The 16,450-nt window shown below is 38.8% G+C and overlaps 1 protein-coding gene across 1 annotated transcript in view; it reads left to right on the top strand.

Annotated features, from left to right (window-relative positions):
- Nucleotides 1-16,450, top strand: part of LOC101017895 (dynein heavy chain 14, axonemal) — a 294,249-nt gene that overhangs the window by 94,804 nt on the left and 182,995 nt on the right. The window contains exon 11 of the mRNA XM_031655372.1: nt 11,007-11,085. Within this exon, the coding sequence (XP_031511232.1) occupies nt 11,007-11,085 (79 nt within the window). The remainder of the gene's footprint in view (nt 1-11,006; nt 11,086-16,450) is intronic.

Here is a 16,450-nt window from a genome sequence, read left to right as displayed (position 1 = left end):
TAGGTATTGATGGAACATATCTCAAAATAATAAGAGCTATTTATGACAAACCCACAACCAATGTCATACTGAATGAGCAAAAGCTGGAAGTATTCCCCTTGAAAACTGGCACAAGACAAGAATGCCCTCTCTCACCACTCCTATTCAACATAGTATTGGAAGTTCTGGCCAGGGCAGTCAAGAGAAAGAAATAAACTCTATTCAAATAGGAAGAGAGGATGTCGAATTGCCTCTGTTTGCAAATGACAGGATTGTACACTTAGAAAACCCATTGTCTCAGCTCTAAAACTCCTTAAGCTGATAAGGAACTTCAGCAAAGTCTCAGGATACAAAATCAATGTGCAAAAAGCACAAACATTCTTATACACCAATAATAGACAAACAGCCAAATCATGAGTGAACTCTCATTGACAATTGCTACAAAGAAAATAAAATACCTAGGAATACAACTTACATGGGATGTGACGGACCTTTTCAAGGAAAACTACAAACCACTGTTCAAGGAAATAAGAGAGAACATAAACAAATGGAAAAATATTCCCTGCTCATGGATAGGAAGAATCAATATCTTGAAAATGACCATACTGCCCAAAGTAATTTATAGATTCAGTGCTATTCCTATCAAGCTACCATTGACTTTCTTCACAGAATTAGAAAAAAACTACTTTTTAAATTTCATATGAAACCAAAAAAGAACCTTTATAGCTAAGACAGTCCTAAGCAAAAAGAAAAAGCTGGAGGCATCACACTACCTGACTTCAAACTGTACTACAAGGCTTACAGTAACCAAAACAGCATGGTACTGGTACCGAAACAGATATATAGACCAGTGGAACAGAACAGAAGCCTCAGAAATAACACCATACATCTACAACCAACAGATCTTTGGCAAACCTGACAAAAACAAGCAATTGGGAAAGGATTCTCTATTTAATAAATGATGTCACAAAAACTGGCTACCCATATGCAGAAAACAGAAACTGGACTCCTTCCTTACACTGTATACAAAAATTAACTCAAGGTGGATTAAAAACTTAAATGTCAGACCTAAAAGCCATAAAAACCCTAGAAGAAAACCTAGGCAATACCGTTCAGGACACAGGCATGGGCAAAGACTTCACAACTAAGACACCAAAAGCAGTGGCAACAAAAGCCAAAATTGACAAGTAGTATCTAATTAAACCAAAGAGTTTCTGCACAGCAAAAGAAGCTATCATCAGAGTGAACAGACAACCTACAGATTGGGAGAAAAAATTTGCAATCTGTGCCTCTGACAAAGGGCTAATATCCAGAATCCACAAGGAACTTAAATTTACAAGAACAAAAAACCCCATCAAAAAGTGGGTAAAAGATATGAACAGACACTTCTTAAAAGAAGACATTTATGCAGCCATCAAACATGAAAAAAAGCTCATCATCACTGGTCATCAGAGAAATGCAAATCAAAGCCACAAAGAGATACCTACCATCTCATGCCAGTTAGAATGGTTACCATTAAAAAGTCAAGAAACAACAGGCACTGTGTTTCTAACCTTCTTGGAAGGCCAGGAGGTTTTGCAAAGCTTTGGGGAAGAATGAACTGAAGGCAGCTTTTCTTACCCAGGGTCAAAGGGCATAGGTACAAAGAAACGTAGAGGGGTTTATCTAAATATCTTGTTCACTCATGTTGTCCTAAAACAGACCTTTGATCATTCACACACAGGACTGCTCTCGATTCAGGGGGTCAACAACGTTCATTACCCACAAATTGTGTTTGTTCCAAGCCTTTGTCATTAAATCTGTACTAAATAAATAATGCAATTATTGCCAGCTTATTGGGGCTGCACTCTCTCGGCTACTGGACTCCTGTTGGTGGTGCTGAGCTGTGTGGTCCCCTAGCCACCCTGTCAGGCAACCTGTGTCAGCATACTTCTTTCATCTGTCAGTCAGCCAGAGTCTGCAGGACAGACTCAGTGGGTGGTGCCTTGTGCGAGGAGTGCTGCAATGGATCACGTTGGAACCCTCAAAAATGAACGTAAAGAGACTGTGCTGTCAGTAAGTCAGTGAGTCATTGCTGCCTGCTCGGGATTTCCAAGTTTGAGGGAATTGTTCAGGCTAGGGTTTCATCATGGGACAACAGTTATCAGCTCAACAGCAAAAGTATATAAAAGTATTGAAACAGCTGTGCCTGGAGTTGGTTCCTTCTGGTGGGTTCGTGGTCTCCCTGACTTCAAGAATGAAGCCACGGACCTTCGCAGTGAGTGTTACAGCCCTTAAAGGTGGCACGGACCCAAAGAGTGAACAGCACCAAGATTTATTGTGAAGAGTGAAAGAACAAAGCTTCCACAACATGGAAGGGGACCCAAGCGGGTTGCCGCTGCTGGCTGGGGTGGCCAGCTTTTGTTCCCTTATTTGTCCCTGCCCATGTCCTGCGGATTGATCCATTTTACAGAGTGCTGATTGGTCCATTTTACAGAGCACTGATTGGTCCATTTTACAGTATGCTGATTGGTCCATTTTACAAACCTCTAGCTAGCCACAGAGCACTGATTGGTGCATTTTTACAGAGTGCTGGTTGGTCCATTTTACATACCTGTAGCTGACCACAGAGCACTGATGGGTGTATTTTTACAGAACACTGGTGCATTTTACAAACCTCTAGCTAGCCACAGAAAAGTTCTTCAAGTCCCCACCCGACCCAGAAGTCCAGCTGGCTTTGCCTCTCACAGCTGCTTAAAGCTGGCAGAGCCTCGGTTTCACAGGCTCAATTTAGGAACCTAATGCAAACTGTTGTGTCCCATAACCCATGGTTCCTGGAAGAGGGTAAGCTAGACATAGAGCTCTGGGAACAAGTGGGGAGAAATTTTAAACAACATCATGCACAAGGGCAGTGGATCCCAGTAACATCTCTAATATTATGGGCTTTAGTTAGGGCTGCTTTGGTCCACTCTACACAGAAGAGCCTAAAAAGGGAAGGGGGAAGGAACCATCACCTACCTTACCACCTCCTCCTTCTCGTTCAGCCCAGCCATTACCAGGCAAAAATAACAAAGAGAAAGCAGAGGTTTTGCCTGAGCCCCCTCCTGTAAATTGGAAAAAAAGACAAGGGATACACTACAGCTTTGGTACCCTGTCTTAGGCAAGCAGCATTAGAAGGGGAGCTCTTAGCCTGCCTGGTAATGCAAGATCGACAAGACAATCAGGTATATGAACCCATTTCTTTTGACACTTATAAAGAGATAAGAAAAAGCATTTAAGAAAATGGAACCACTAGTCCATTTACAAAAGGGTTAATTGAGATCACTTAAGCAGACCTCTTTCTAGTAATGGCCATTGTTATTCCTGATGTATACCCCTGATGTAGCTCTCTCAAAATCCTATTTGTGTTGAACAGTGACCTTTAAAGGAAGAGTAGTTACAAAGAGCCCATGGATTAGTTGAGGAGCAATTAAAAGTTGGCCATACAGAACCATCAAACACCCCTTGGAATTCACCCATTTTCATCATTCCCAAAAGATCTGGCAAATGGAGACTTTTGCATGATTTACAGGATATCAATGCTAATTTGCAACCTATGGGGCCTCTTCAACAGGGCCTCCCTTCCCCCGTGGCAATTCCTGAAGATTGGCCTCTAGTTGTTACTGACTTAAAGGACGACTTCTATACTATCCCCCTTGCAGAACAGGACAGAGAAAAATTTGCCTTTACCATACCAGCTATCAATAATGAAAGACCAGCTCACCAACTTCATTGGAAAGTGCTCCTCAAGGGATATTGAACAGTCCTACTATGTGTCAGTATCATGTAAATCAGGCTTTGCTCCCCAGTAGAAAAGAATTTCCTAATTGCAAGATTACTCATTTTATGGATGATATTTTACTAGCAGCCCCAACAGAGCCAATAGTTTTAAGTTTATATGCCTCCATCATAAAGAATACACGGTTAAGAGGTTTAATCATAGCACCTGAAAAAGTACAATTTTCCTCTCCTTGGAAATATCTTGGATACATACTAACTTCCTGGTCAGTGAGACCTCAAAAGGTTAAATTAAATATTAGCAATTTACACACGTTAAATGATTATAAAAAATTACTGGGTGATATTAATTGCCTTACCCCACCTTGGGCATAACTACTGATAAGTTACAAATCCTATTTCCTATCCTAAAGGGCAATACAGCCCTAGACTCTCCCACGTATTTAACTCCTGCAGCAAAAAGAGAAATTGAGGAAATAGAGCAAGCTATTTCTCAGAGGCAACTAGATTGCATAGACCCACAATATTCAATTAAATTGCTTGTTTTCCCTACTAAACATTCCCCAACAGGATTAGTAGGACAGATAGCCCCAGGGCTGCACTTTCTAGAATGGGTTTTTTAACTCGCATACCATGACTAAAACATTATCCCCCTATATCCAGCTAGTTAGTAAAGTCATCTATACAGGCCACAGATGATGCAATCAGTTGCTAGGTTATAACCCTGATGTCATCAGAATTCCTTTGAGTAAAAGGCAATTCAAAGCTTATTTCCTCTGTCTCTAGATCTTTAGATAGCACTCTATGATTATGTAGGCCATATAGGACATGCCTTTCCTGCTGAGAAACTAATTCAGTTCTTATCTCATACTCCTTTAGTTGTGCCTACAAAAGTAGTTCACTCCCCCATACCTAATTTTTTAAGGCTTTTTACTTATGGCTCTGGTAAAAATAGAAAAGGAGCTATTTGGTGGAGATTGCATGATTTCCTCATTCATCCTGGATTTACTGGCACTCAGAAAGCCGAGGTTGGAGCCTTAATATCGTCCCTGGAGACCTAGTCTTCTTAGCCCATCAGTGTTGTTAGTGACTCTGCTTACTCTATTTATTGCAGAACCTTGAAATAGCCCTCATTAAGTCCACACTCAAGCCCACCCTGTATGCACTTTTTCTTCGACTTCAGCAATTGCTGGATCAACGTACACATCCTATTTTTATCACACATATTCGACCCCACAGCTCACTGCTTGCCCCATTGGCTTATGGCAATGATCAAGGAGACCTGCAAGTTATGACGTCACTGCTTGACCAAACCACCCAATTGCATCTATTTTTCCACCAAAATTGGAGAAACTTATCTAAATTTCAACTTACCCAGAGACTCACTAACCAAATTATCCTGCAATTCCCAGTTTGCCAGCTCACAGACATGTCCTCTCCTTCAACAGGTGTTAACCCTAGAGGAATACAACCTAATCAGTTATGGCAAACAGATGTTAAACACATCCCTGAATTTGGAAAACTAAGATATGTACATGTATCTGTTCATACCAATTCTCAATGAGTGCTCATGCTCTTCCTGGAGAGTCCACCCAATGTTATTAAACATCTTCTTTTAACTTTTGTGTTTATGGGGTGTCCCACAAAAATTAAAACTGATAATGGCCCAGCTTATGCCAGCTCACAATTTCAACAATTCTGTCCCACGTAGAACATCCAACATTCCACATGCATCCCATATAATCCCCAAGGACAGGCCATAGTAGAACATGTCCATTCCACTCCTAAAAATATGCTCAGAAAAAAAAGGGGGGGTATGAGTAAAAACCCTTCAATACTGCTAGCACAAACCTTATTTATCCTTAATTTTTAAAATTTAGATGATAAATTTCGATCAGCCATAAAAAAGCATTTTACGAAAGCCCCTCAAAACATTAAAACTTGTGGTTTTGTGGAAAGATGTAAATATCAATGTATGGTGTGGTCCAAATGAATTGCTAACATGGAGAAGAGGTTATGCTTGTGTTCACACCCCCTCAGGTCCTCTTTGGATTCCAGCACAATGCATCAAACCATACCATGGCGTGCTAGGACCCAACCCGGTACCAGAAATGGAGGAAATGTCCCTGCAGGACCCGCAGTCCCAGACGATGTGGCTTCCTCGGACAACACAAGCCCCAGACATTACCTGGGGGATGCTGAAGAAGACAACTCAGGAGGCTGAGTGAATCCTGCTCTAGACACAGACACAATTCACTCCAGATAATTTATTCCTTGATATGCTTTCTATTGTACCTTGCAACTCTCATAGGGTATTAACCTTTCTTGTTCTCTCACTCTGCCTGCAATCCGCACCTGCTACTCTCTATTGGGCTCATCTCTTAGATCCACCTTTCTTCTGCTCTGTTACTTGGGCAGACACCTCCTTCCCAGTCTCTAATAACATAACTGCTTGGCTAGGAGGGATTGACTTACCTCCAGTGGGGTCTCTTATTAATGGCACACATTGGACTAAGGTGCCAGTTAACACTATATATCACTCCACTATCCTTCCACTGTGTGTAAGTTATAAAAGTTCTAATCCTTACTGTGTACCTGCCCAAACACAATTATGACTACATCATGGCAAAGGAAATGCCTTAACATTGTTGGTTGCAGGTAATCTCAAACCATGCAACACAACCAATGCCACCTTCCCAAACATTCCTCCCTGTGCTGAAGAACAAAGTCGGAAAAGTAATGGATTCCACTTTAGCTGGGAGGTCTGTCACAGGGGTCAAGCCCGTAGCTTCCAGTTAGGCAATTATAACATCTTAGACTGGAGCTCCCATGGCCATTTTGAAGGGGGCTTGCCCCTTCACACCTGTGGGTATTTCTCGCAAGGTGGAGACGAGAGACTGAGAAAAGAAATAAGACAGAGAAACAAAGTATAGAGGAAGAAAAGTGGGCCCAGGGGACTGGCGCTCAGAAAGTGAGGACCTGCACCGGCACTGGTCTCTGAGTTCCCTCAGTATTTATTGATCACTATCTCTACTATTCTGGCAAGGGGGATGTGGCAGAACTATAGGGTATTGGTGGGGAGAGGGTCAGCAGGAAAACATATGAGCAAAGGACCCTGTGTCATAAATAAGTTTAAGGAAATGTGCTGTCCCTCGTGCATGTAGGCCAGATTTATGTTTGACTTTACACGAACATCTCAATGCAGTAAAGAGCAGTATTGCTCCCAGCATGTCTCACCTCCAGCCATAAGGCAGTTTTGTCCTATCTCAGTAAACAGAATGTATGATCAGGTTTTACACTGAGACATTCCATTCCCAGGGACGAGCAGGAGACAGATGCCTTCCTCTTATCTCAACTGCAAAGCGGCCTTCCACTTTCACTAATCCTCCTCAGCACCGACCCTTTATGGGTGTTGGGCTGGGGTATGGTCAGGTCTTTCCCTTCTCACAAGGCCATATATCAGGCTGTCTCAGTAGGGGGAAGCCTTGGACAATACCCAGGCTTTCTTGAGCAAAGGTCCCTGCGGCCTTCCACAGTGCGTTGTGTCCCTGGGTACTCGAGAATGGAGAATGGCAATGACTTTTTCCAAGCATACTGCCTGCAAACATGATTTTGACAAAGCACATCCTGCACAGCCGTAAATCCATTAAACCTTGAGTCAATACAGCACACGTTTCTGCAAGCACAGGGTTGGGGCTAGGGTTACAGATTAACAGCATCCCAAGGCAGAATTTTTCTTAGTACAGGTCAAAATGGAGTTTCTTATGCCTTCCTTTTTCTATATAGACACAGTAACAGTCTGATCTCTCTTTCCCCCACATATTTGCAGGGTGACCATACTGATGTCCACATCCATTGCGGCATCAATCACAGTTTTGTAGTCACATCCCGTTCCCCTATGATTTGGGCCAATGAGGAGATGAGATATCCCAGACACCAAGTAAAGTAGATGCCACCCCAAGACACTTTATGGCACTTGGGACATCTTAGCACCTCCCTTAATATCTGGCATGGGACATATCATAATTCCAGTAACAATTATACTATGACTGTTATTCATAATCACACAGATCAGTGCCTGATTTGCACTACCCATCCATATGTTTTCCTTATGGGAACTAATATTTCCATTACACCCCAAAACTCCAAGTTTGTGACCTGAGTGCAGGGACAGGCTTGGTTCACCTCATGTATCACTAATTACAATATATCTAACTAAAATATTACTAGTGTCATGGTATTAAGGAGAAAATCTGAGGCATTCATACCAGTCAATTTGACATGTGATGGGCAAGGTTCCTCTGCCCTTGCCACCTTAGAACATGCCCTGTCCCAGGTCAGACCCAAAAGACTCATAGGCACACTTATAGCCTTTAAAATCTCAGCCATAGTCATCTTGGCAACTGCTATTGTTGTTGTGGCCTCTATTACTGAATCAGTACAAACAGCTACCTCTGTAGACAACTTGGCAAAAAATGTGTCTAATGAACTTCTCTTACAGCAGGATATAGATCAAAAGATTCTTGCACGCCTGCAAGCCTTGAGGCTGCCTTGGAATATGTAGAGGAGCGACAAGATGCACTGGCATTCTGACAGCAATTAAACTGTGACTGGGAGCATTAGCGTATCTGTGTCACCTCTCTATCTTGGAATCAATCAATAAATAGTTGGGATGAGGTGAAACAACACCTCTGGGGAAACTTACATGATAATTTAATGGCAGACATAAGGCAATTTAAAATTCTAGAATCCCTAAACGCCATAGATCTACATGCCCAACAAACAGCCATATGGAAGGATGTGCAAGGACATCTCTTCTGGATAGACCCCCACTCCTAGGGGTCACTCCTTGATTGGAAAAGAATGATACTGATTATATTCATTTTTGTCTTATGTTGTTTCCTAATTCTAGGATGCAAAGCCGGAATGCAAATTATAACTGCTGTGCCTGACAAACCTGTTTCTGCACAAAACCTGATGCAAAAAACAGAAAAGGGGGAGATGTGGGAGATTGGTCATGGTGATGGGAGAAATTATAGGGAAAGATTCAAACCTTCTTGGAAGGTCTGGGGGTTTTGCAAAGCTTCAGGGAAGAATGAGCCGAAGGCAGCTGTTCTTACCCAGGGGCAGAGGGCGTAGGTACAAAGGAATGTAGAGGAGTTTATCTAAATAGCATTTTATTCACGTTGTCCTAAAACCAGCCTTTAATCATTCGCATGCAGGGACTTCTGTCTACTCAGGGGGTTGACAAAGTTTATTACCACAAACCATGTTTGCTCCAAGCCTTTGTCATTGAATCTGTACTAAATAAATGTGAGCATTGCTAGCTTATTGGAGCTGCACTCTCTTGGCTGCTGGACTCTGGTCAGCAGTGCTGAGCCATGTGGTTCCCTAGCTGTGCAGTCAGGCAAAATACCTGTGTCCACATACTTCTTTCATCCGTTGCTCAGTCAGAGTCTGTGGGACAGACTCAGCAATGCTGGAGAGGATGTGGAGAGGATGTGGAGAAATAGGAATGCTTTTACACTGTTGGTGGGAGTGTAAATCAGTTCAACCATTGTGGAAGACAGTGTGGTGATTCCTCAAGGATCTGAAACCAGAAATACCATTTGACTCAGCAATCCCATTACTGGGTATATACCCAAAGGATTATAAACCATTCTACTATAAATAAACATGCACATGTATGTTTATTGTAGCACTAATCACAATAGCAAAGACTTGGAACCAACCCAAATGCCCATCAATGATAGACTGGATAAGGAAAATGTGGCACATATACACCATGGAATACTATGCGGCCATAAAAAAGAATGAGTTCATGTCCTTTGCAGTGACATGGATGAAGCTGGAAACCATTCTCAGCAAACTAACACAAGAACAGAAAACCAAATACCACATATTCTCACTCATAAGTTGCAGTTGAACAATGAGAACATATAGGCACAAGCAGGGAACATCATACACTGGGGCCTGTCGGGGGTGGGGGACAAGGGGAGAGATAGCATTAGGAGGAATACCTGTCAATGATGGGTTGATTAATGCAGCAAACCACCATGGCACATGTACGCCTGTGTAACAAACCTGCACGTTCTGCACATGTATCCCAGAACTTAAAGTATAATAAATATATATATATTTTCATCTTTGGTAGTAGCAGAAGGGGAAGAACGCTTAAAGGATCTGTGGAATAAGGGATGCTGAAGTGGGTGATAAAAAATTGATTGAACTTTTCTTGGTGAACTATTTGACACTATATGCTAAAAATATCCATATACTCTGCTCTACTATCTTTTATTCTAGGAAATTATTATAAATAAATAATCAGAGAAGCATAGAAAGATTTATGCACAAGGAGGTTTATTCATAGCAGAATTATTTATAATCATAAAACAATTATTTGAATTCCAACAATGGATGAATGACTTAATAAATTATGATGCAACAAAATCAAGACAGGTCTAAAAAGCAGGATAAGCACCCAACTCTGTTTTTAGTTTTCTATTTAGGTTTACATTTTAAAATATTATGTTTTTATATAATTTATGTCTTTATATAAAAGCCCATAAAGAAATACATCAATATATTACTAGTTGTTATCTTTAGGTGGTGGAATTATGGGTGATTGTTTCCTTCTGTACACTTTTGTGTATTTTGTAAATGTCCTAAAAGAAGCATTTTTTAATATTAAGAAAAATATTATAAAATAAAAATAAGTTACAAGGAAGAATGAATAATTGCTCTTTGTGTTTCTCTGTGGAATGGATTAGTTGGACAAAAAGGTGGGTAATGGGAATGAGAGGGGGATGACTACAATCTGCCTAACATGCCCCAGTTGAATGTCTGTTTTAATAAATTTGTTACTTGAAAATATGCAGCTTCTTTTTTTATTGCCCTACTTTATGAGGGCCCATTTATTGTTTAGCTTGTATTGTGTACCATATTTCGTCGTAGTCACTTCATTGTTTCAAAGTTTACATTTTGCAACAATCAATCTTATAAAAAAAGGATAGAATAGAATAAAGAACAAATATATGCAGCTTTATGCTTCAAATAAATAAAAATCAGTTCTGACAATGTAAGAATATTCTCTGCTCTTGTAATTCCTACTTTGTTCTGATAAGTTAATTCTCAGATACCATATGTGAAATAAAGATGTTCTTCTATGACAATTCACGAATTAAACAATGTTAAAAGTTAAACCTCATTAGTTTACCAGATAAATTTTACGTCAGTTGTTAATTATGGAAAAATACTCTTTTCTTTTTAAGGTAATGATTTGAGTGACACGTCATCTAAGGAGGCAAATTCTCGAAGAGATTCTGTCACATTCAAGGATATAGAAAAGAGGTCAGTTACATTCCTTCAGAAAACATGTTTTAATAACCATTAGGTGCCAAACCCTCAAATATGCACAGGATTACTTCTTGATAAACCAATACTTCTGTGTTTTCATAGTATCAGAATCCACTTAAATTCATTTTATTCCAACTTAAAGTTCTTTGTATAGCTAATATAAGATACCAGATTTTATGCTACATTTTGAAGTAATATGCCTTATAGGAATCCATTTGTCCAGCCTCTATACATATTTGAGAAAGGAATAAAATTGACATGAGTTTATTTCATGAATCTGCCATTTATGAGCTGTGAAATGTTGAATTAGTTGCTAAATGTTTTTAAGCTTTAATTTTTTTCATTTATTAAACTGGAATAATAATGTGATATGTTATATATCCAGAATAGAACCTAGTACATAGTAAGAGCTCAATAAATTATAGCAATGTAAATTATTAGTTCTACATTTCTTCAGCCATTTTGTAGGATAGAAGAGTCACTGTTGGGCATCTTATTATGAGTCCTTAAGACATTCATGTCACATTTGCTTTTGAATGATAAAACATTCACTTGTGATTTCTACTCTGCCTGTCAGTTCTGCCTTAAAATCCACTCACTTATCTACATCTTGATTATGGCATTCTAACCCAAACCTCCATCATTTCTTGCCTATACTGTTTGCAATAGCTTCCTAATTGGTTTCCCCAATTTTTCCTGCTCATTCTCAGTGTAACAACAAGGAATTAAATTTTTATTAAATAGTGAGTAGCCAAAAAGGGCATTTATAAAACATATATAAGATATCAATAACAATACCGTAATCACCCATATATATACCACTCGGCCATAGAAAAGGCATATTATTTTATTTTTGAAGTCCTCTGTATTCTCTCCTAGATCTCAGGGTATCCCATCATCTGAGATAACTACTATTCTGGATTTTGTACTTATTAATATATTTCAAAATAGTATATTTTAGCTTTGTGTGTTTTTAACTTTAAATAGATGAAATCATCCTGTATGATCTTCTGTCACTTGCATCTTTTGTTCAACATTACATCTGTTTAGTCCATTGTGCATATAGCTATTATTTCTTTTCACTGCTACCAACTAGTCCATTGTCATTATATATATAAACTATGGTATACATATATGTATACACACACACACATATGTATCACAGGTTATTTATCCATTGGTAAGCATTTAGATTTTCAATTTTTGTTATTAACAATAGTATTATGATTAATACGTTTGTACATGTCTCTTATAGAAGAAGAGTCTTATGCCTCATATAAGAGTACATGTCTCTTATATGGAAGAGTCAATCTTTTTAAAACATAATTTAAAATATTTCTTTTCTCTTTTGTAGGGATTTAAGATTTCCCATTACTTTCAAAGTGGAAGAAAAAAAAATCTTGGCACAGCCTAAAAAGGTTCTGCCTACCTTTCCAGACTCATCTCCTAATCTCTTGCTCTGATTGTGCTTCAGTGACACTTGCTTTTTCTTCAGTTTGTCAAGCCATGATCCTTTGACCTTACGGTCTTGGCACATGTATTCCTTCTGTCCAAGATGTTCTTCCTCCTATATTTTGCCAAATATCACCCATTCTTTGGTCTCAATTGAATAGTTACTTCTTCAAAGAGACCTTCCCTGACTCCCACATCTAAACTAGTTATCCCTACTATTATTATTCATGCAGTGCTTGACTCTTATTTTAAGTTCAGGGGTACATGTCCAGGACATGCAGGTTTGTTACATAGGTAAATGTGTGCCATGGTGGTTTGCTGCACAAATCATACCATCACCTAGGTATTAAGCCCAGCATTCATTAGCTATTTTTCCTGATGCCCTTCCTCCCCTGACCACCATCCCAACAGGCCCCAGTGTGTGTTGTTCCCCTGCCTATGTGTCCATGTGTTCTCATCCTTCAGCTCCAACTTATACGTGAGAGCATATCGTGTTTGGTTTTCTGTTCCTGCATTAGTTTGCTGAGGATAATGGCATCCAGCTCCAACCATGTCCCTGCAAAGGACATGATCTCATTCCTTTTTATGGCTGCATAGTCTTCCATGGTGTATATGTACCACATTTTCTCTATCCAGTCTATCATTGATGGGTATTTAGTTTGATTCTGTATCTTTGCTACTGTGAATTATGCTGCAATGAACATATGTGTGCATGTATCTTTATAATAGAATGATTTATATTCCTTTGGGTATATACCCAGTAATGGGATTGCTGGGTCAAATGGTATTTCTGCCTCTAGGTCTTTGAGGAATCACTATACTGTCTTCCACAATGGTTGAACTCATTTACACTCCCACCAACAAGTGTAAAAGCATTCCTTTTTCTTTGCATCCTTGCCAGCATCTGTTGTTTCTGACTTTTTAATTATCACCATTCTGACTGGCATGAGATGGTATCTCATTGTGGTTTTGATTTGTATTTCCCTAATGATCAGTGATGTTGAGCTTTCATGTTTGTTGGCCACATGTATGTCTCTTTCCTAGAACTTAAAGTATAATAATAATAATAAATAAATAAATAAATAAATAAATAAATAAATAAATAAAAGAAGTATCTGTCCATGTCTTTTGCCCATTTTTTAATGGTCTATTTTTCTCATAAATCAGCCTAACTTCCTTATAGATTCTGGATATTAGACCTTTTTCTGGATATCAGACCTCTGGATGGATAGACTGCAGAAATTTTCTCCCATTCTGTAAGTTGTCTGTTCACTCTGATGATAGTTTCTTTTGCTGTGCAGATGCTCTTTAGTTTGATTAGATCCCATTTGTCAATTTTTGCTTTTGTTGCAATTGCTTTTCAAAGTTTTGTCATAAAATTTTTGCCGGTGCCTATATTCTAAATGATATTTGCCTAGATTTTCTTCTAGGGTTTTTGGAGTTTTGGGTTTTACATTTAAGTCTTTAATCTATCTTGTGTTAAGTTTTGTATAAGGTTTAAGGAAGGGGTCCAGTTTCGGTTTTCTGTATATGGCTAGCCAATTCTCCCAGTACCATTTATTAAATAGGGAATCCTTTCCCCATTGCTTGTTTTTGTCACATTGGTCAAAGATCAGATGGTTGTAGATGTACAGTCCTGTTTCTGAGTTCTCTATTCTATTCCATTGTTCTCTGTGTCTGTTTTTGTACCAGTACCGTGTTGTTTTAGTTACTGTAGCCTTGTAGTATAGTTTGAAGTTGGGTAGTGTGATGCCTCCAGCTTTGTTCTTTTTGCATAGGATTGGTTTGGCTATTCAGGCTCTTTTTTGGTTCCATATGAATTTTAAAGTAATTTTTTTTCTAGTTCTGTGAAGAATGTCAATGGTAGTTTAATAGGAATAGTATTGAATCTATAAATTGCTTTGGGCAATATGGTCATTTTCATGATAATGATTCTTCTTATCCATGAGCATAGAATGCTTTTCCATTTGTTTGTATCCTCTCTGATTTCCTTGAGCAGAGGTTTGTAGTTCCCTTTGAAGAGGTCCTTCGCTTCCCTTGTTAGCTGTATTCCTAGGTATTTTGTTCTTTTTGTAGCTATTGTGAATGGGAGTTTATTCATGATTTGGCTCTCTGCTTGCCTGTTGTTGGTGTACAAGAATGCTAGTGACTTTTGCACATTGATTTTGTATTCTCAGACTTTGCTGAAGTTACTTATCAGCTTAAGAAGCTTTGGGGCTGAGATGATGGGGTTTTCTAGATACAGGATCATGTCATCTACAAAAAAGATAATTTGGCTTCTTCTCTTCCTATATTAATACACTTTATTTCTTTCTCTTGCCTAATTGCCCTGGCCTGAATTTCCAATACTATGTTGAATAGGAGTGGTGAAAGAGGGCATCCTTGTCTTGTGCCAGTTTTCAAGAAGAATCCCTCCAGCTTTTGACCATTCAGTATGATATTGGCTGTGGCTATGTTATATATGGCTCTTATTATTTTTGAGGTATGCTCCTTCAATACCTAATTTATTGAGAGTTTTAAACATGAAAGGGTGTTGAATTATATCAAAAGCCTTTTCTGCATCTATTGAGATAATCATGTGGTTTTTGTCTTTAGTTCTGTTTATGTGATGAATTACATTTATTGATTTGCATATTTTGAACCAACCTTACATCCCGGGGATGTAGCCAACTTGATTGTGGAGGATAAGCTTTTCGAAGTACTGCTGGATTTTGTTTGCCAGTACTTTTTTTTTTTTTTTTTTTTTTTTTTTTAGGATTTTTGCACTGATGTTCATTAGGAATGGCCTGAAGTTTTCTTTTTTGTTGTATCTTTGCCAAGTTTTGGTATCAGGATAATGATGGCCTCGGGAAAGGAGTTAGGGAGGAATCCCTCGTTTTCAATTGTTTGTAATAGTTTCATTAGACATGATCTTCTTTGTACCTCTAGTAGAATTCAGCTGTGAATCCACCTGATCCTGGGCTTTTTTTGGTTGGTAGGTTATTTATTAATGCCTCAATTTCAGAACTCATTATTGGCCTATTCAAGGATTTGATTTCTTCCTGGTTCAGTCTTGGGAGGCTGTATGTGTCCAGGAATCTCTCCATTTCTTTTAGATTTTCTAGTTTATATTCATAGAGGTGTTTATAGTATTCTCCAATGGTTGGTTGTATTTCTATGGAGTCATTGGTGATACTCCCCTTATCATTTCTGATTGTGGTTATTTGATTCTTATCTTTTCTTCTTTATTAGTCTAAGCAGTCTATTTTATTAATTTTTTCAAAAAATCAGTTACTGCATTCATTGATTTTTGAAGGATTTTTCATGTCTCTATCTCCTTCAGTTCAGGTCTGATCTTGGTTATTTCTTTTCTTCTAGCTTTGGAGTTTGTTTGCTCTTGATTCTCCAGTTCTTTTAGTAGTGATGGTAGCGTGTTGAGATCTTTCTAGCTTTTTGATGTGGGCATTTAGTGCTATAAACATCCCTCTTAACACCACTTTAGCTGCATCCCAGAGATTCTGTACATTATCTGTTTGTTCGCATTAGTTTCAAAGACCTTCTTGATTTCTACCTTAATTTCGTTATTTACCCAAGAGTCATTCAGGAGCAGGTTGTTCAATTTACAGGTAGTTGTGTGATTTTGGATGAATTTCTTAATCTTGAGCTCTAATTTGATTGTGCTGTCGTCTGAGAGATGTTATGATTTCAGTTCTCTCACATTTGCTGAGGAGTGTTTTACTTCTGATTATGTGATCAATTTTAAAGTAAGCACCATGTGGCAATGAGAAGAATGTATATTGTGTTGTTTTTGGGTGAAGAGTTCTGTAGATATCTACCAGGTCCACTTAATCCAGAGCTGAGTTCAGGTCCTGAATATCTGCGTTAATTTTCTGTCTCAATGATCTGTCTAATATTGTCAGTGGGGGTG

The sequence above is a fragment of the Papio anubis genome, chromosome 1 (genome assembly GCF_008728515.1).
Source record: "Papio anubis isolate 15944 chromosome 1, Panubis1.0, whole genome shotgun sequence".
Taxonomy (NCBI): Eukaryota; Metazoa; Chordata; class Mammalia; order Primates; family Cercopithecidae; genus Papio; species Papio anubis.
Note: the sequence above shows the minus strand (reverse complement) of the source record. Positions and strands in the feature narration are given on the sequence as shown.